This window comes from Glycine max, chromosome 4 (assembly GCF_000004515.6).
Source record: "Glycine max cultivar Williams 82 chromosome 4, Glycine_max_v4.0, whole genome shotgun sequence".
Classification (NCBI taxonomy): Eukaryota; Viridiplantae; Streptophyta; class Magnoliopsida; order Fabales; family Fabaceae; genus Glycine; species Glycine max.
Genome location: NC_016091.4, coordinates 46,185,340 through 46,205,794, shown reverse-complemented (window position 1 = coordinate 46,205,794; position 20,455 = coordinate 46,185,340). Strand labels below are relative to the sequence as shown.

At 31.1% G+C, this 20,455-nt stretch overlaps 2 protein-coding genes across 4 annotated transcripts; one reads left to right on the top strand and one right to left on the bottom strand.

The window, feature by feature from the left end:
* Positions 1 to 1,011: 1,011 nt before the first annotated feature.
* Positions 1,012 to 8,166, bottom strand: LOC100798682 (protein MHF1 homolog). 3 transcript variants are annotated; one of them, XM_006578666.4, is made up of 5 exons: positions 7,911 to 8,166; positions 7,738 to 7,809; positions 7,399 to 7,479; positions 7,137 to 7,305; positions 1,012 to 1,366 (listed from the first exon to the last, which is right to left on the bottom strand). In XM_006578666.4, the coding sequence occupies exons 1-4, from the start codon at positions 8,011 to 8,013 to the stop codon at positions 7,181 to 7,183; spliced, it is 381 nt and encodes a 126-aa protein (XP_006578729.1). In that variant the 5' UTR covers positions 8,014 to 8,166; the 3' UTR covers positions 1,012 to 1,366; positions 7,137 to 7,180. The 3 variants fall into 3 exon arrangements, with proteins under 3 accessions (XP_006578729.1, XP_006578728.1, XP_040870940.1); XM_006578665.4 differs by having other exon boundaries at positions 1,012 to 1,264; XM_041015006.1 differs by lacking the exon at positions 1,012 to 1,366 and having other exon boundaries at positions 7,036 to 7,305; positions 7,911 to 8,162.
* Positions 8,167 to 11,307: 3,141 nt separating this feature from the next.
* LOC100798150 (probable alpha-mannosidase At5g13980) lies at positions 11,308 to 19,944 on the top strand. The gene is made up of 29 exons (XM_003523128.5): positions 11,308 to 11,709; positions 11,787 to 11,870; positions 12,235 to 12,323; positions 12,586 to 12,760; positions 12,929 to 13,048; positions 13,152 to 13,235; positions 13,318 to 13,389; positions 13,612 to 13,725; positions 13,991 to 14,091; positions 14,316 to 14,409; positions 14,623 to 14,790; positions 14,877 to 14,966; positions 15,542 to 15,607; positions 15,692 to 15,748; positions 16,072 to 16,288; positions 16,415 to 16,551; positions 16,694 to 16,765; positions 16,907 to 16,969; positions 17,059 to 17,130; positions 17,811 to 17,858; positions 17,951 to 18,070; positions 18,166 to 18,231; positions 18,328 to 18,440; positions 18,545 to 18,629; positions 18,737 to 18,844; positions 18,946 to 19,041; positions 19,235 to 19,282; positions 19,422 to 19,490; positions 19,599 to 19,944. Exons 1-29 carry the CDS (start codon positions 11,500 to 11,502, stop codon positions 19,794 to 19,796), a joined length of 3,036 nt encoding a protein of 1,011 aa, XP_003523176.1. The 5' UTR covers positions 11,308 to 11,499; the 3' UTR covers positions 19,797 to 19,944.
* The last annotated feature ends 511 nt before the right edge of the window (positions 19,945 to 20,455 follow it).

Below are 20,455 nucleotides of genomic sequence, written 5' to 3'. Positions count from 1 at the left end.
CCCCAAATGTTAAAAAATGGTAAAAAAGATTAAAAAAATAGAGTGGCAGCTGACGAGTGATGACGACGGAGAAGTAAGAAGTGGTAAACGTTTTTAGAAATTGAAACTGAAGCATTGGCATTTGGCAGCCTTTTGAGGTGTTTGTGTTTCCCAATCCACCAACTTTTGGATAGATTCTTGGGTCTGATTATGCACATTCAAAACAGGCCTTTTACTCTTCTCTTTGCCATAAATTAGAAAAGAAAGAGTGTTAGTAACTAAATATTGATTAAGAAATTAAAAAATATTTATTATATAAATTATAAAACAGTGTAAAAATTTATGAACAACATAAATTTTTTTGTCTTTTATTAAAAATATTTTTACTTTTAAGTTATTAACCATCCCACCCAATTTCCAAAATAATTATCGATATTTTATAAAAAAAGATGAAAATGATTAATAATTTTAAAAAATTAGTTTTATATCGTCATTAATTTATTTACAATATTTTATTATTCATCATTAATATTATAAAAAATATAAATAAAAAAGATAATTAATATTACATTAAAAAATTAAAATAACATATTTAAAAATGTTTTGGATCTTTGTTACTTCATTCTTCTTTGAGAAAAGTTTTTAAAAATATAGAAGAGAGAGGGTACCATGGAGTAATAAATAAATATAAAAGAGAAAAAATAAATATTAATAAAAATGATAATTTTTTAAAAAAAATTAAAATTTGAAATAAATTTATTATTATCAATTAAATTAATAAAATTTTAAATTTAGATAAATTAAATATAAGTTTTATAAATAAAATATTTAGATATGTTTTTGGTTTCTCTAAAAAGAAAATTATTTTTAATTTTTAGATATTTCCATTTTTTAATTTTGGTCCTTATAAGATATTTTATTCATTTTTAGTTTCTATAAGATTGTATTTTTTCAATTTTAATTTATGTAAGTGTAAATTTATGGAAATTACAAATAAAAAATTAAAATTTTAAAGAGATTAAAATTAAAAAATGCCAATTTAGATAGATGGACTAAAATAAAAAAATAAACTTACAAAAATAAAAAATAAAAATGTTAACTAAGAAAAAAAAACATTTAAAAGTTGATAAAAAAAAATGGAGGAAGCACTCAATTGCTCAATGCTAGCATGTAAGATAAGATGAGAAGGTGCCAAAAGTACAGAGTATCAGAAAGTAGCAGGCCAACATGCTTTTTCCATGTGTCTGTCGCTTCTACGGTTGAGTGTATCATAAAACTCTGCACACTTCAAATTTCAAGATTCTCATCAGACATACATTGAACTGCGCGCATTACAATTGCAATACCGTAACGTAGCAAAGACATGAAAATTTTCCCGCCATCTTTACTGTGTTAAAACAAATCTGATTCAGACAGAGTCTCCAATAAATACTGTAGCAGAGTTATTCCTAACAGTAGTAACCTTTGTGCAAAATCTAATTATAAATGCCGTAAACAGAAACTTGTACTACTACTTTCCATCGTGGAACTGCTGTTGCTACTGCTTATTATTATTATTATTATTAACTCATGCATGGATATTAAGTTCATAGCTTTTTTTTTTCAAGTTATATTTTTCTTTGATTTGATATTTTCTAAATTGTTTAGAAATTATGAAATTATAAATATAAAGATAATTTTCTATAAGTTGATTTGGTTTTTAAATATTTTATAGAGTTTTGTGTATTAAAAGAATCTACAATATTAATTATTTTGCATTCAAATGTAAAAATAAAAAAATTGAAAAAAATATATTTTCTCAATATTTTTTTTATAAATTTATAATTTTGATGCTTGCTTTCTCAATTATGTTAAAATGAGTTGAAGATTATGTTAAACTTTACTAGACTTAAACTTGACCTGGTTCTTAAATTAAATACTTCCTAAATCTGACCTATTTATTTGCTATTTATCTTTTTTAACACTTGACTGCCCTTTTTAATAGCTTTACTTGATTTGTAACCTTATTAAAAAAGTTAACTTCATATAATAAGCCCTCTTAAATTATAGTACAAATATAATTCTAAATAAGCAAATGGGCTAACATCCGTGTAAGTTAGTGAGTTTAAGTTTTTAAATAAAGGAAAATTATTCATGGATATGCAAAATGTTGGTAGATGCTTAACAAGAGATAAAAGAAAGAACAAATATAAATAATATGATGCAAAAAGAACATAAAAATAGAAAAAAATGATAAATGTTAACTATGTGTTTTAAAAAAAAGTAAATGTCCAAATATCATTGTTCTTAAATAAACTAACAACTATATAATAATAATAATTATTATTATTATTATTATATATTTATTTTACATAGGTAGTTCTGAAAAGTTTTTCGTATGATACACACGTCTAACCTTTTTAAATAAATATACTTTTTTAAAAAAAAATATAACTTTCTTATTTAGCAAATAAAGTTAACCTAATTGAAAGCTGAAGCTAATGTAAGCTACGTTATAAGTTCTCTCCAACAGACTCCACCCATTTCCATTCTTATTTTTTAAGATGTCAAAAAATCATATATATTAACACCGATAAATTGTATAACGATTTATGAAGTAAAGAGTTATAAATAATTTTTTTATTTTATACTGATTTAAGTAATAGTTGGTATACATAAATTAGTTATACTACTCATATATATAATGATTTATGCAATTATTTTGAATTTTCATATAACAAATAACATGCAAATAAAGAGTTAATTTACAACTGAAATACCCACACATGAAATTAGATTCATTAAATGAATGATTCTTAGCATTTGTTATATCCAGTTGCTTTTTTTCTAAGTACACCCCCTTACTAATATAAATACTCCTATATCATCATTTAGGAAAGTATATTCCAAATTGATGTTTAATTTTTTGTATTTCGAGTATTTTCTAGAATACAAAAATTTAAACATCATTTTAGGATGTACTTTCCGAAACACATAATTATAGGTTATAAAAAATACTTTCTAGAATATAATTTTAATTTTGTATTCCAAAAAGTACTTTCCACAAGTCAACATTTTTTCAGAAAGTACTTTCCGTAATTTAATGAAAAAAACATGTTGCATGTGTTCCAAAATCCAAAAAGATGATCATTCAAGTAAAGTGGCAAACAAAAAAAACATTATAATGTGTCTATACTTTATCACTTGAACATCTAACCAAATTAAACATGTGCAAACCATGTATGGAGAATCAAAGCTTGTAAGAACTTTTCCTAGTTTGTAACAAGATAATAAATCTATCAGATAACTAAACCAAGAATGTGAGGTGGAAAGGAATGTTTTGTTGCCACTGAAGTAAAAAATGGAGTGAAACAAATGAATGATTCTAATGAAAGAGAGGGAAAATGTTTTGTTGTCCTAGAAGGAATGTTTTTTTTTTTTTTTTGGGAGGGGGAGGGGGGGTGTGAGGAAAAGAAGAAGGTTTGAGGGGATTGTGGGAATGACTATATAGGTATCCAACAAGTACAAGATGAGGATTAAAGTTATTATCTGCACAGACATAGGGCCAGATACAAGTGCGATATTATAAAACCCTATTTATTGTCATCATTCCACAAGTCATTAGAAGTAAAGAGGAGTCTTATCTCAAACCTTATCCTTTCCCTAGCACAGTCACACACTCCCCCCCTTCTCCCCCCAACAATGCACTCCTTCCAAGACAACAAAACATTCCCTCTCTCTTTCATTGGAATCCTTCCTTCCTTTTACTCTAATTTTTACTTCCATTGCAACAAAACATTCATTTCTTCCTCACTTTCTTCGTTTTACTTATCTGATAGCTTTATTATCTTGATACAAACTAAAAAAAATACTTACAAGTTTTGAATCTCCATACATGATTTGCACATGTTGTGTAATTTGGTTAGAGGTTCAAGTAGTGGAGTATAGACACATTAGAATACTTTTTTTGTTTGCCATTTTATTGAAATGACCATCTTTTTGGATTTTGGAACAAATACAACATGTCCTTTTCATTAAATTTTGGAAAATAACTTCAAATTTTTTTTGACTTCTAGAAAGTACTTTCTGGGATACAAAATTAAAATTTTATTATAGAAAGTGTTTTCTAGAACTTATAATTATGTGTTCTGAAAAATACATTCGGGAATGATGTTTAAATTTTTGCATTAAAAAAATAATTTTTGGAATATAAAAAATTAAACATGAATTTTGGAATGTATTTTCTAGAATGATGATATAGGGATATTTTGGGTATAATGAGTATTTATACCAGTAAGGGGAGTATACTTAGAAAAAAGAAGAGTAGATATAGTAAATTCCATAATTCTCTTTTCCATTGTGGATATCTTTTTACTAATACGTATTGGATCCAAGCCCAACTACCATCTTTTGAGTTTGATATCTCATAATTTATTAAAATTATCAAATCAATTAAATAAGATGTCAAAACAAGAGTAAATTTAGGCGCAAAAGATTTTTCCGTATCAAATAAGTATAGGACAGGAAAGTTTTAAAAGTATTATGTGGTTAGGGAAAAAGATATGATCAAAAAGTTTAATTACACATTTTTCTACCAAATTAGCATTATTTTATAAATTTTATTATTCAATTTTTCTTCCCATACATTTCAATGATTTTACCATGGTATTTTTTCAGTATTCGCAGTTTATGGATTTGTTAGATGTATAATGAAGGATTGATGTGTTCTTAAAAAAAGATGTCATTTTGTCATCAATTTTTGCGAAATGACATTTTGTAATCAACATAAAAATAAAATATGCAAATTCATTGCTGACAAAAAAAAATACTAAAATTAAAAAGCATGATAAAATGTGCAGAAAGAATGTGGGTTGCAAAAACTAAATAATATACAAAACAAAAAAATTGATAAAAATCTTGAAATGATGATAGACAAGTAGTACAGTGTGGAAAAAAAAAGAACCAACCCATATAAAACCAAAGATAAAGTAATACCTATTGTAAAAATAACAAAAATTAACGCAATGGCTTTCACTGGCTTAGTTTAAAACATAGAGATTTAAACTATTAATAACAGAATTAATGATTAATGATTTCTGAAAGATTTTTTTGAGCTTAATTCTATAAAGATTAATTCATCTACCTATACAAAACCAAAGATAAAGTAATACCTATCATAAAAGTAACTAAAATTAACTATTAATAACAGAATTAAGTAACGATTTATGATTTTCTGAAAGATTTTTATTGAGCTTAATTGTAATACAGGTATCCTCCACAGAGATATCCTACTCAAATTGAATAAAAACCACTACAACTCTATAAGCGACAAGTGCTCTAAGTCTTTAGCTTCTGCTAGATGTAGGGATCACGTAAGATGCAGTAAAAAAAAACGTAATGTTTAACTTCTGCTGTATATATATACACACACGCGGAGGAAATCCATTTAATCAAAAAATAACTCTTTATAGTTATTTCTCTCCTAATGATGAGAATGAAAAATAATTTTAAAAAAGATAAGAATGAAAAGTAATTTAAAAAAATTATTTTTAGAATAAACTGAATCCATATATATATATATATATATATCCTCCATACATATATTCCCCTAAAAAAATATACATTTATTGAACAAAGACAATATTTTTTAAATCCTTACTTTTTAATTGAAAAAAATTTTAAATATCTTTTTTATGTGTTTAAATATTAAATACGCTTAGTTCTTGTTTAATACTTTCTTCTCTTTTTGTTGTCTAGGATTAAAAATCTTTCATGAGAAACAACTCAAGAATTTTCATGATATTTTTTTTGTTAAATTAGTTTTTTAGTTCTTTAATTTATTTTTAGATTTAATTTGATCCTTTAATTTCTTAAATCGATTCAATTTGATCATTTAATCTAAATTAAAAAAATCACTTTGTGGCAATTCAAAATCACTACGTTGTGATTTTAAATCACCACAAAATACATTTTTTTTTTAAATGAATTAATTTTAAAAATTAAAAATCAAATTGAACAAAAAAAGGATCAAGTTCTACATAATAAATTAGAGAACTAATTTAACCTATTTTTTGTAAGCAAAGAACATTCCATGATGTGATAGTACTAATTCTTCTAGTAGAAACTTTTGTCATACATAGAGCTTGAACATAAGATTTTATTGAAGAGTTATATACATACACTTCCTCCTGTCTCAATTATAAGACAAAAAACATTCTTGATACTTTTTTTTATCGGCGCATTCTTCATACTTATTAAAAGTATTAGTTAATTTTATTAAATTATGTCATTTCTAATTAAAAAATAAACACTTTTCTTAAATTATTATTTGTTAGTATTTGATATCAAACATAAAAAAAATCTTTGACTTTATTAAATGAACGATATTTTGGAGGAAATCACGTTAAATAAAACATAAATAATTAAGATTTGCTTATATTTGAGACTAAAAAATAATTTTTTGTTGTTGTTTATAGCTAAGATTGAAGGAAGTATTCCTTAAACCAACCATCCATTGAAATAAAATAATAAAAAAAAAGAACAATTCCATTGGTACATCCAAAAAATGCAAAAATAACAATTAATTGATTTGTGGATTCACATCCAGTGGTAAAAAGCGCATTACCAAACACACAGGAAGTGTATTGGATTGAATGTGCTTTTAGAGGGTTTAGAGTGTGCTTCCAAACATAGCTTGAACCTTTACAATAAATTTTCTGTTTTAACTTGAATGTCTACCTTGCATAACAAACAAGTCTAATCGTATGTTTGAAATAAATTCATGGTGAGAAAAAATCAATTAATTTTTCATGATTGATGTGAAACAACAAATAATTGCTTCTACCTTTTCATGGTTTAAGTGATTTTGTTGAGTAGAATCAACTATGTGTTATCCAAAGTTCCAAGACAATATACACCTTTTACTGGTAACATTTGAATTTGAAAAAGTTTTTCTTAAGGCCATAATTACTTATTTCTTAAAAAAAAAGGAAACCATAGATAAAAAAATGCTTCTAAATTAATTACTTCAATCACGCACTCATAGTTACTGCCTTACTGGAATTAAGTTTAAAGGCATGCATAAATGATTAAGATGGACTAATAGATTCCAGCACTAACTACCAAATCCAAAAACATATAAAGGAGAGAAAAATATACATAAAATTAACTAACCGTACCAAAATATGTTCCTAGGACCATATATATGCATCAGGCATATGCGCTAAGCGGTTCCTTTGTCGTTCTTTTTGGGTTCTTTCTTTCGCTTCCTTTCAGATTGAGGATCCTTGGCTTTTAAATCATTGGAGAAGCTCCTCAACATGCCAGATACATGTTCATTCCTATGTCCTGAAACCAAAATCCACAATATTAAACACGGAACGGAACAAAAGTCATTTTCGTTCTTGAAAAACAATCAAAGACGATGAAAATGAAACTAACCACAAAGTATCACATCTTCCATATTTACAGATTTACGATTCGCATGCTGCGCAAATAGATGAAGATCCCTAGCCAGGCGCTCTGCTCACAAAACAAAAACACTTTCGCTTCAATTTCATTATTTCAACTCAAAAACTATTTGCATTGATAATATACAAAGGAAGCATGGAAGATACGTGCACCGTATGGAAGCAATCGTAAGAGACATTACGTCATACACGTTGCAATCGTACCGATTTCAACATACGGCGCTTTCATTCGGTGTCGTTTAAGTTATTTGTAACAAGGTGCAGGCAGAAAAGGATTGTACAGCGAAAACGACAGTGATGTTATTGTTACCCGTATACTTGAAGGCCAAATCCGCAACGCAAGTGACTACGACTTTTGATACTTCCATGCCGTTTTGTTTTGCTGCGTAATTGCGTTGCCGTATACGAGAATTAGGAACTTGAATTTCGTGAGAATGGAAAAAGTAAAATTGACGAGAGGAAGAAGAAGAAGAAAAATTGCACCTTGAGATTCGATGATGGAGATTGCGGAGAGCCTGAATTTATCTCTCAAGAGCTTCATTTCCGCGTCGTTTTCGACTTCGCTGTTCGCGTCCACGCTTTCCATCGTCGAGTTTGTTTGAAATGGAGGGAAACCGAATCTCGCGAACAAGGGAGGAGGGAAAATAGAATATTAATGGACTCTATTGAGCTGATATACTATCAGCCCAAACTCCGTTGCGGATTGGGCCGTTATACAGTGACTGGATCTAATTGCTATTGTTTCCTGCATTCCTTCTGGAATATTATTCAGAAGCCAAAATGGAATTGCATTTTAAAATGTAATTTTACATTCTGGAAGGAAACAGGAAGTGCAGGAAGCAACATTGGGAAGTGTAGCAAGCAAGAGCCCGCTTCTACTCTTGAAGTAATAATACCTTGGATAATCTTTAAAAAAAAGGTATTTTAACAGAAGAGTAGCGTGTAGTAGGGGTGTTCAAAACGGAAAGAAATCGAGCTTAAAATTGAAAATGACCTAAAAACCCAAAATTTGTAGAAAAATTTAATGGTCATTGGTTTGATTTAATTTTTGATTTAACATGCGAAAACAAAATTAAAATAAATTGAACCGATCCAATTAAGTTGAATTATTACTTTTAAGTTGAATGATTATTATTCAAGTATTATTTAACTTGAAAACAATTAATGTTTTACTTTAATTTTAATTATTGAAATTTTTGTTCTTCATTTATATCGTTAATCGTTGAATTAGTAATTGTTCAATTGATAACAAATTTTTTAACATTTTTTTATTATTATTAATAGAATTTTCAAACTATAAAAATCAAACTATAATTTGATTTGGATTTCATAAATAATATAAACTAAACCAAATTGTACCATCCTTAATTTGATTGTTTGGTTAGGACTAATTTTAAGTCGAAATTGAACCGCGATCATCTTGTGTAGGGTTTTCAAAGGATAAAAGTTTAAAATTAATTATGATTGTGTCATCATTACTCTTGAAGTTGCTATTTTGATGTTAGATGTTAAACAATTGACAACTGCACCAATTCGTTCAAGTAATAATTAAAACGGTAAGACCAAATATCGTATCCACAGAAAATTTCTTGTACTTCAATGACGCATATTCAGTTTGTTAACAATTTTTAATTGCAGTAAAGTGAAATGAAATAGCTCATTCGTGTTTTCAAGTAACTTTAACCATTTTTCTCAACTTAAGAACAAATGCTAGAAATAAATGTTGAGTTGTAAGATGAAACAAATACCAAGGTGAATATGTCGGAGAGTATTCTACTGAACTTTCTCTTGATATGATTAAATAAGTTTTTCTCTATTTAATATTATTCTAATGTTTTTTGCACCGTTAAATTACTCTGATTGTAATCCCTCACATGAAAGAGCTTGATCCTTCTAGTTTCATTTTTGATTTCTTAACAAATTCATTCTAAACAAGCCACGTTACGAATTAGATGCTGTGATTACTAAATTACTTCACATTATTCCTAGAAATGAAGGCCTCTAGCTGCTCTACCAAGTTCTAAGGACTAAAAGTATTTCCCATGACTTAAATTCTAATAAAACATATAAATGGATGATCAAGCCACAAATATGAAAAATAAACACAGATAGAAGCAGAGAACACTAGCAAATAATCTTAAATAGATAGTTAGAGTTTTTACATCAAGAGTGCTCAATGGAAAAACTTTCTAACAATGAATTGTTTAGTCCTCCATCAGCATGGAGAGCTCACTACAAAGCTAAAAACAAGATAGAAATGGAGTGGTGAAGTGAAGGTACAAAGAAAGCAACCTCCTTTTCTTCCCTCAGACTTGATGCTCTGTTTTTCTCTTACCCACGCTGCATGTGTCCTTTGGTTTCCCTTTTTCTTCCAGCTTTAAAGATTTTTGGGCTTCTCAGATTATGAATGTGCGCTCAGCGAGCATGTCTCATTGAGCGGGAGTTAATGACTGAGCGCTTAGCGGATGTGGACGCGCTAAGCGCGAGAGCGACAAAGAATTTATTGGGCGGGCTGGCTGCGCGCTTACCGCATTGCTCTTTGACTTTACATTCTTTAGGGTTCTTCTCTCGCTAGGCGAGCTGGCTTATTCGCTAAGCAGATTAACCTCGCTTAGCTAATCTGGCTCACTGAACGAGCTCTTTAGTAACACTTACAAATCTTTCTTTCTTAAACCTAAAAATCCAAATAATAATAATATTAATTATTAAAATGAAGTCTCCCGTGTAAAACTCATACAAAATCAATTATTTACAAATCTCAAAAAAAACCATAAAATTAGAGACACATTGTTACTTTTTATCTACTTTTTAATGCATTCCGTACTCTTGCATTATAATTATCATTAGGCTCATTTTATTCTCACTAGTTTAGCACTAATTTGAATGTATATGGATAAAAAAAAAAATCATGATCGGAACGATGATCGATTAAGCTTTTGGTCGAATTGATCCAGCCAAATGGTTACATTTTGGTTTTGCGTTAATTACTGTTTAATGGTCTGCTCTTGGATCATCAGTTGGTTCTATTTAGATTTAAAAAAATTGTAAATACTTATAGAAGATAATAAGAAGAAATAAATTTACTCTATAAGTTAAAAATAATTTATAAATAAGTTCAAATCAACGTTTTAGAGAAGTTAAAATCAGCTTTAATAAATATAATATTTAACCGTATTGTTTAATTTGATTATATATTATATTTCAAAAAAATTATGAACATTAAATATATTTAATAAATGCAACATTGATATATTTAATGCCATTTTTTAATTTGACTATATATATATATATATATATATATAATATGTATGTAATGAATATAATATTAAGGAGTCAATTTTACCAATAATATTTATAGTATTTATTTAATATAATATACATCTAATTTAAATGAAATCATTAAATTTTATATTTATTAAATATAATAAATATAATATATGTTTATTGAATTTGAGCATATAATTTTTCATATATATATATATATATATATATATATTAAAATATTGGTCAAAAATTTATTATTTATATGTATTATCTTTTTTAACAAATTAGCTTATAAACATATTTTAAAGTAGAAAAACACTGAACAGAAATATAGTATATATTTTTAATCAGTCATGAGTCATGGGTCAAAATTAATCATATTTATTAATTGTACAAAGTTACTCATAGTATTATATATTTGTAACCGTAGCAGCTCACAGGCAATGAGTTGCAGAAAGCGCCAAACAGTCGTATAGCGAGGCGCACTCCAACCTTATCATTACTCTTTTTTCTGTAATCTCTTGGAAATCTTAAACTGACACCGACCTCTTGTTACTCTTTTTTCAATAATCAACTTCTTGTGGCATGGCATCTTGTTACGGCATTCACCTATTATTTATAGGAATCAGTCAATCACAACCAAACGACAAGAAAAAACCGATAAAGATTGCATAGGGTCCTCTGCCAGCTACTTCTTCCATAATATAACCACATTATTACAAATAAATAATAACATTAATTCCCTTTAGATTAGACAAATCAAGAGTGTTCTTGTTGCTTGGTCATAGACTCATTCATAGTCACTTCCATGGAGAACACTGCTTTGTGTGTACTATGGTTTATACTACTCTTGTTGGGGTGTGTCATTTCCTCAGAATCTAAGTATATAAGGTACAACACAACATCGACCATTGTTCCTGGGAAACTCAACGTTCACTTGGTCCCTCACACTCACGATGATGTTGGATGGTTGAAGACCATTGACCAGTACTATGTTGGTTCCAACAACTCAATTCAGGTCACTCTCACTCTCTAACTCAAGTTAGTTACACTGCATTAAAGGTTTTGATGTTTTTCACTGATGGGGTAGTGCAGGGGGCGTGCGTTCAAAACGTGCTCGATTCCCTGGTACCTGCATTGCTGGCAGACAAGAATCGCAAGTTCATATATGTTGAGCAGGTAAGTGTTCTCCCACTACTGTTCCAGATCTCACATTAACTATTGATATAGTCAGAGTTATATGATTGACGTGGTGGTTAAACTCTTGAAGGGAAACGGGAGAGGGAGAAGGCGTGAGTTCGAAATCTCTCTCAATAACATTTTAACAAAAACTAACATCTAACATTTGTCCATAAAATAAAAAAACACTTTGATGTAGTCAAAATAGTGCACAAGTGAGGTTAACCCTTATCTTATGAATTAGCTTTGAGTTTGAGTTAGGCCCAAACTCAAATTCTACAAACTACTTCCTCACGAGTCACATGTTAGAGTTGCTAGCATTTGCTTTTGGACCTTGAATTCGTATATGTGATGTGTTTTGCAGGCATTTTTCCAGCGATGGTGGAGGGAACAAAGTGATGCTGTCCAGAACATAGTCAAGGAACTGGTCAACACTGGTCAATTGGAGTTCATGTATTCACCTATCTCATCTTCCTTTTGACTTAAGGGTGTGTTCGGTTGAGTTTGTAGAAAGTGGGGATGTGAAAGTTTCATAGCTACACTACTTTTCCACCTTCGCACTTTCTACCCACTCAATGAAGAACATTTTTTCTTCATTATTGGAAGTCATTGAAAATTGATTAATGATGATTGCTCGTCTGCTTAACTTCAAAGTAGTCTAATAGCATTCAGTTTCAATGGCATTATGATAAGTGCTTAAGATTTTGGATTGCAGAAATGGTGGTTTTTGTATGCATGATGAGGCTGCTACCCATTACATTGACATGATTGATCAGACAACTCTTGGACATCAATTTATCAAAGAAGAATTTGGAGTGACTCCGAGAATAGGGTGGCAGATTGATCCGTTTGGACATTCTGCTGTGCAGGCCTACTTGTTGGGGGCAGAGGTAACGTTTTGCTAAAGCATATGCAAACATTGATGAGGGAAACAAATGACATTGAAGTTGACTAATGTCATCTAAGTTGATTTACCAACTGAATCTCTCTCTCTCTCTCTTTTTCTTTTCTGCATAGCATTGCTAGTTGTTTCTTAAGCACAATTCTTGTTGGCATAGGTTGGATTTGACTCTCTATTCTTTGCACGGATTGATTACCAAGACAGAGCTAAGAGAAAAGATGAAAAAACTCTTGAAGTTGTGTGGCGGGGCTCCAAGAGCCTTGGTTCATCAGCACAGGTGAGTAATCCAAAGTGCTTTATGTATATAACTTTGTATTGATTCTGCATTCTGTTGGATTCGGCTTTTACATACGAATCCTTAAAATTGTTGATGGATACAGATATTTTCTGGTGCGTTCCCTGAGAATTATGAACCTCCCAGTAATTTCTACTATGAAGTAAATGACGATTCTCCCATTGTTCAGGTAAAGTACAAGTCAAATATTTCTGTAGGGCCAATTACCTTTTCTTGTAAGTGTGCTAATTAAACTTTTTTTCCCCTTGAAGGATGATGTCAGTTTATTTGATTACAATGTCCCTGAAAGAGTAAATGAGTTTGTGGCAGCTGCAATATCACAGGTATGAAATTTATCTTAAGAATGGATGGTTGGTTCTACATACTGCAATTTGCTTGGTTTAAAATGCACTTTTAAAATGTTTACTATATAGAAATAGAATTGATGTGCCTGAAACTCTGAGCAATCAAAATATAAATGCTCCAAATGAAAAATGATTTAAAGCTTGTCAGTTGCACTTAGAAACTGATTTGAGTGAACAACTCCACTGGCTTTCCTGTTTCAGGCCAATATTACGCGCACAAATCATATAATGTGGACAATGGGGACAGATTTCAAGTACCAATATGCACAAACCTGGTTTCGGCAATTGGACAAGTTTATTCACTATGTTAATCAAGTTACTTATCCTCAACTCCTTGCTTAATTGACAATTTTCTTTTTTGGCTGTTTACTTAATTATTGCATTTTAGGCATCTAACATTCTTCTCCTTGACCTGCTAAGTTTGACTGATCCAATCCAAGTTAAATATTCACTTGTCATGTAAATGACATTTTATATGTTTCTTTAGGCTGCCTAATTTTCCATAATCCATCTTCTCATGAGTTTAAATCAAGCTCAACTAATTTTGTTTTGGTGGTTTGGCATACTAATGCTTATTTAGGATGGCCGTGTTCATGCCTTATACTCGACTCCATCAATATATACTGATGCAAAACATGCTGCCAATGAGGCCTGGCCAATAAAGACCGATGACTTCTTTCCGTGAGTTCCAAATACAAAACATACAGTATATGAGCTACCAACTCAAAAATCATGTTCGGGAAAAAGCTGCAATTTGTGGTTTATGTCTACAACATGATTTTGAAAATAGCATTTTGGGTGGCTGCACTGCCTGCACCGACAATCACTTCATATTCAGCTTCATATTAACATTCTTTTTCATTCTTATAACTTGTTATTTCATATTTGGACCATGCATTTCTTAGGTATGCAGATCGTGTAAATGCCTACTGGACTGGGTATTTTACAAGCAGGCCAGCAATCAAAGGTTATGTCAGATTGATGAGTGGCTACTACTTGGTACACCTTCTAACTGTCAATTGAAGAAATTAAGTAATTGATTATATTTGAAATGCTCTAAGAGGAAGGGGTATTCTGCACTCCTCATTTTCGTTTTTGAAAGTTGTGATTGAGAGCATTTTAATTGATTCAACCTCACATTCCACTGGAATATTTTCGCACGTTAGCAAAATTCTACAAGTGGCCTCTTATTGCTCTTCAATATTGAAACAGGCAGCGAGGCAGTTGGAATATTTTAAAGGGAAGAGTGCCTTAGGTCCCAACACTGACTCTTTGGCTGAAGCTTTGGCTATTGCTCAACACCATGACGCAGTATCTGGTACAGAAAAGCAGCATGTTGCTAATGATTATGCTAAACGACTTTCAATAGGTTACACAGAGGTAATAATAATTGTCTATATCTGTTCTCTTTGAACTTTATTTACTTACCATCTAAAAAATGTTTTTTATTTCAATATCTTATTCAGGCTGAGAAAGTTGTTGCAGTATCACTTGCTTGCTTGACAGAGGGAGCAACCAAAACAGGTTGTAAGAACCCACAGACTAAATTTCAACAGGCAAGTAGTGATGTTCTTAGCTCAACAATTATGAGTTGTTGATTACTAGTATTCAAATAACATCTTAAGCTATATGGCTAATTTTTTTGTGATGACTACAACTTATCACATAATTCAGTTTGCAGGATACACATCATTCAAGAAAAAATTACTTAGGAATATGTCTACCCCTAAACTCATACCACCATTCAAGAAAAAATTAGTTTTCCCTTTGTATGCAAAAGAAATTCATGAACTTATGCATGTTCATGCACTGATAATATTGCTTTGGATAGAGATAATCCAAAAATTAAATGAGAGGAAGTCCTGTGCCTCTTTTAAAAAATTTAATTGCATATATTTCATGAATTAGGCTACCAATTTTCCTTTTGAATTTATTTTATGAAATCAACGAAGTTGTTATCAAAGAAAATAGAATGTGTACAGCTTCAGAGAAAGAGAGAGTAGAATGATATAGAGGTCTTTCATGCAAAATTATGAAGACTTAATGCCGAGGGTGAGTTATTGGTTGTGTTTCGTTCTGTTGATTGATTTTGATTTTTACTCCTTTTATTTCTTCTATCTTGTCATTACAGTGTCCACTTCTGAACATAAGTTACTGTCCTGCATCAGAAGTTGATTCCTCAAATGGGAAAAACTTGGTGAGGATCTATGACATCTCATCTATTGATTATTGGGATGCAAGAATTTTATCTAAGATTTTCCTGATATAATGCTTCCTGTAGGTAATTGTTGTTTACAATCCTCTAGGATGGAAAAGAGAGGATATCATAAGGATTCCTGTGAGTTTCTTCCTTCAACTTCAATCACCCTACAGTGCCTCCTTTCCTTTTCTTTTTAAATTATGAACAATCAACGAACCATCAAAATATTATCTGCTACATGCACAAGCACTTTCAAGACTTAAGTTTTATGTGCGAATTGATACCTTCTAGTTGAAGCATTGTGATGCATTTTTTCTTGTGCTGTGGAATTATTTTCCTTGTGTATCAACTTGAATGAAGAATGTTTTGAACTTAATATGGAAAAATCACATTGCAAGGACAAAACATGGCCATCCTCAAACACTGCTTTTGCTTGACATTGCTTGTCGAATTTGTCATAGGTTGTCAATGAAAATGTTGTTCGGGATTCTAGTGGGAAAAAGATCCAATCCCAGCTGGTGCCGATACTTGATGATTTTCTTGGTTTAAGAAACTACCACACTGTGGCATACTTGGGAGTGTCTCCAACTGTAAAACCCAAATACTGGCTTGCTTTTTCAGCAGCTGTTCCTCCACTCGGTTTTAGCACTTACTATGTATCCTATGCCAAAAAAGAAGGTTAGTCTTGATTAGTTATTCCCGTTTTAAAATAGTGCTATCATAAATGCAAATACAAGACAACTATAAATTTCTGTGGGAGACTATAGTTGTTCCTAAAGCAGAAAAATTGCAATTGCATTGCAGCTACTATTTCAGATAGAGATACAGCTTACCAATCATGGAATAAGAGTGATACAATTACAGTGGGCCTAAAAAACTTGAAACTAGTTTATTCTGTGAAGGAAGGGAAACTTACTAAATATATCAACAGCAGAAGCAAGGTTTGTGATTTGGATGGCATATTACTATTTGTCCCAATATATATAGCCAAAATCTATACCATTATAAGATAGTGCTTCTAAGAATGTATTCTAATATTCTATGAGGTTTACATGACACTTAAATTTCTGTTCACAATGAAAGGTCAAAGAACCTCTAGAGCAGGCATATAAATTTTACACTGGGTATGGAAATGATGGAACAGAAACTGCTCAGGTAATAACATTTTTCTTATATCCGAAGAATTTGAATTGATTATTCTCTCCATAAGACACTTCTTTTTATCAGAATAATAGATGGTTTAATTATGATTACTTATACCAAGCTATTGATTGAAATGTTCTGAATTGTTAAAAGGCTTCTGGAGCATATATTTTTCGCCCTGATGGTTCACCTTCTCCCATCAAATCCAACGGGAAGGTGAAGTTGTTCTATCTAAACATTTACGTTCAATTACCAATATTTAGTGGTAACAAGAAATTCACGAGTTTTTATTTCAAAACTTTCAGTCTCCTCTCACAGTTTTTCGGGGACCAATTGTGCATGAAGTGCATCAGAAGATCAGTCCATGGATATACCAGGTAGTATGTAATAAATTGTTTTTGGCCAGATCATTTTATTTTAATGTGATCTCTCTATTAAACAAGTTTTCAGATCCGTCTTCAGAATCTGTTACCGTTATAACAAAGTATGATGTCGTAGGATCAAATTATAATGTGAGCAAGTTATGAAGACAAAAAATGTTATTTTTGGATAATATTTTTTAATTTGGTCGCCACACTTTATAGTAATTCCATTTCCATGTCAATTTTACAATATCTTAGAATTTTACTTTTTAAAATGAAATGTGTAAAGTGAGAAAAAAAAAAAAGACATGAAAAGAAAGAAAAGACACATGTAATAAGTGAGCCACGCTTATCTCATGTATCCTTAGCCAATTGAAGAGGCACCAGGAGACATCACAAGAAAAAATGATGCTTTCTTTCTTTCTCATGAATCCTTAGCCAATTGAAGAGGAACCAGGAGACATCACAAGAAAAAATGATGCTTTCTTTCTTTCTTTTTAAAAAAGAAAAATGTTTAGACTTCACAACTTTCTTGATTCTTTCAAACAACAATGGTTCTAATATACTTGCACAAGTATAAATAGCATGAATTATTGTTCTCGAATCTGTTAGTGGTTCGCTGTAGGCTTATTCTTTAGCATCCCTCATTCAGAGCTTCATACATTTTAATATTTGACCATGGCTTAATTGAACAGACTACTAGACTGTACAAGGGGAAAGAACATGCTGAAGTTGAATTCATTGTAAGTAATTTTTTTCTCCCAATTTTTTCTAATGCTGGTACATAGAATTTTATTCTGAGAGCCAATAATCATGTTGAAGCTCTTGACATCAGGTTGGACCTATACCCATTGATGATGGAGATGGCAAAGAAATCGCAACTGAAATCAAAACAAATCTAGCAAGCAACAAAACCTTCTATACTGATTCCAATGGACGTGATTTCATTGAACGTGTAAGTCAAATGGGTTGAAAATTTGAGTTCTAGTTATGGTTTTCCATATGAATGCCTAACCTAATGAGTTGCTACAATAATGCTTACTTTTACAGGTTCGAGACTATAGAAAAGACTGGCACTTGGAAGTAAATCAACCTGTAGCTGGAAATTATTACCCTGTATGTTTTGTTTAACCATATGTGTTACAAGATGCTACATTAATACACACGAAGACACAGTCCTTGAATTTGTTGACTAATAGAATCTAGTTTCAGATCAACCTTGGGATTTACCTGAAAGATAAAAGCAAAGAGTTTTCTATATTGGTAGATAGAGCTGTGGGGGGCTCCAGCATCATAGATGGGCAATTGGAGCTAATGGTTCATAGGTTTGTTATGTTGTTCAAGCTCAATTGCTTATGCTCATTATGTATCGTTTCATATTATACCAATCAAACTCGACTTTTTCCATTTCCTCCACTCTTTTATATAGGAGGTTACTTCAGGATGATTCCCGAGGTGTTGCAGAGGCACTGAATGAAACAGTTTGCATCCATGATAAGTGCACCGGGTTAACTGTAAGTATATCTAAGTAGCCTATGAGTTTTGGGTTGGCAAGGATCATAGTTTTCACATCTGGCTCCTTCATCAATGATCACATACAAATATACAATAAATTTTGCAGGTGCTAGGGAAGTACTATTTCAGAATTGATCCTGTAGGAGAGGGTGCCAGATGGCGTCGATCATTTGGTCAGGAGATATACTCACCCTTGCTTTTAGCCTTCACAGAGGTGGTTAAAGAATGGTTGTTAGAAGTGTTTGAAAATTGAAAAGTGAGCTGAACATGTGACTTACCACTGATGAATGTTTTGTTCATTTTCACATTTTCTAGAGTGAAGGTCACTGGGGAGATTCTCATGTCACAACCTTCTCAGGAATAGATTCCTCATACAACTTACCAGATAACGTTGCCATAGTAACTCTCCAGGTACATGTCTTTCATTTAACCAAACATTTGTCCAAAATTTGTTTATTCAATGCAACTTAGCAGTCCCTTATTCAATATATATTTGTTCTGAATTTAAATTCCTAACTAAGCCGAGCTCTTTAATGCACGCTGGTTGGAGATTTACGTATGTTTTGCTCATTGCCAATGTTAAGCCATCTTTTTGAACTTGCAGGATCTGGGTGATGGAAAAGTTCTCCTTCGGCTGGCACACTTATACGAGGTATATTCTCTTTAGCTTCTATCTACTTGATTATATTACACTCTTGAATGATTTTATCCTTCTTCTACTCCCTTGTTTCAACTGTTCTTGAGCTTTGTTTTTTCCACACACTGAATTCTTATTCATTCCCAAATGCAAGATTGACGAGGACAAGTATCTTTCGGTTAAGGCAACTGTAGAACTTAAAAAGGTGTTTCCCAACAAGCAGGTAGAAAAACATCACAACTAATAATCCTTTAATTGCTAGTTGTTTCAGTTTTTTAGCATGTCATTGTCCAAGGTGTTTCACATTAAATTCCTTTTGTGTTCACTTCAGATAAACAAAATAACTGAAGTGAGCTTATCAGCAAACCAAGAAAGAGATGAAATGGAGAGGAAGAGATTGGTTTGGCAAGTTAAAGGGTCACCTCCAGAACCTAAGGTGTGGAGGGGAGGACCGGTAGATCCAGAAAATCTAATTGTAGAACTTGCTCCAATGGAAATAAGGACTTTTATTATCAGTTTTAGGCATTAAAAGTCCACCAGGAGCACTACTGAAAAATAACGAAATAAGAAATTGTATCAGACTAGATATTTCCAAGAAATATGTCCAGGGTTTGTTTGGCTAAAGGTGTATGGAGTCAAGTTCATTGCCAATAAAAGTGCATTGCTTCTCCCCTTTACTCTTGACATCTAACCAAAATTTATGACACTACTTTTTTTCTTGACTTAATTGCAATTCTAGTTCCAGTACTTGAGTTTATGTATGAGGTTACAACTCTGCAATTTGCATTGCCAGCATCTATATCCATACTCCAAAGACCATAATAATTAACACAAATATGAAATATAATGATAAAAATGAACTGGCTATAATAAATAGAACCATCCTAAACAAAACCATAATCCAAATAAGTTTGGTAAAAATAAATATGAAAAACAAGCCTGCCATAAGTGAGACTGCCATAAGTGAGAATTATATTATATATCAAACCGTGGAGTATAAATTATTGGATGGTGGTGACCGTGATGGCTTCATTAAGAAAGATAATGCGCCAGTTCAATCGGTTCAATTCACATAATCTAACTTGTAAAACAAAGATAATAAGTTTAAACAAATTCCCCCTGATAGTTCTTAAAACATCAATATAATTGTTCTAAACATCTTAATAAAATGGAAAATGGCTTAATGGT

Excerpts from the sequence above, each read along its gene's own strand:
- LOC100798682 (XM_006578666.4), bottom strand. The coding sequence starts at position 8,013 with ATGGAAAGCGTGGACGCGAACAGCGAAGTCGAAAACGACGCGGAAATG. Across the intron at positions 7,480-7,737 it reads TTTGGCCTTCAAGTATACGG|AGCGCCTGGCTAGGGATCTT; the intron begins GTAACAATAACA and ends TTTTGTGAGCAG. Across the intron at positions 7,306-7,398 it reads GGAAGATGTGATACTTTGTG|GACATAGGAATGAACATGTA; the intron begins GTTAGTTTCATT and ends TTTTGGTTTCAG.
- LOC100798150 (XM_003523128.5), top strand. The coding sequence starts at position 11,500 with ATGGAGAACACTGCTTTGTGTGTACTATGGTTTATACTACTCTTGTTG. Across the intron at positions 11,710-11,786 it reads GTTCCAACAACTCAATTCAG|GGGGCGTGCGTTCAAAACGT; the intron begins GTCACTCTCACT and ends GGGGTAGTGCAG. Across the intron at positions 14,092-14,315 it reads AAGACCGATGACTTCTTTCC|GTATGCAGATCGTGTAAATG; the intron begins GTGAGTTCCAAA and ends TGCATTTCTTAG.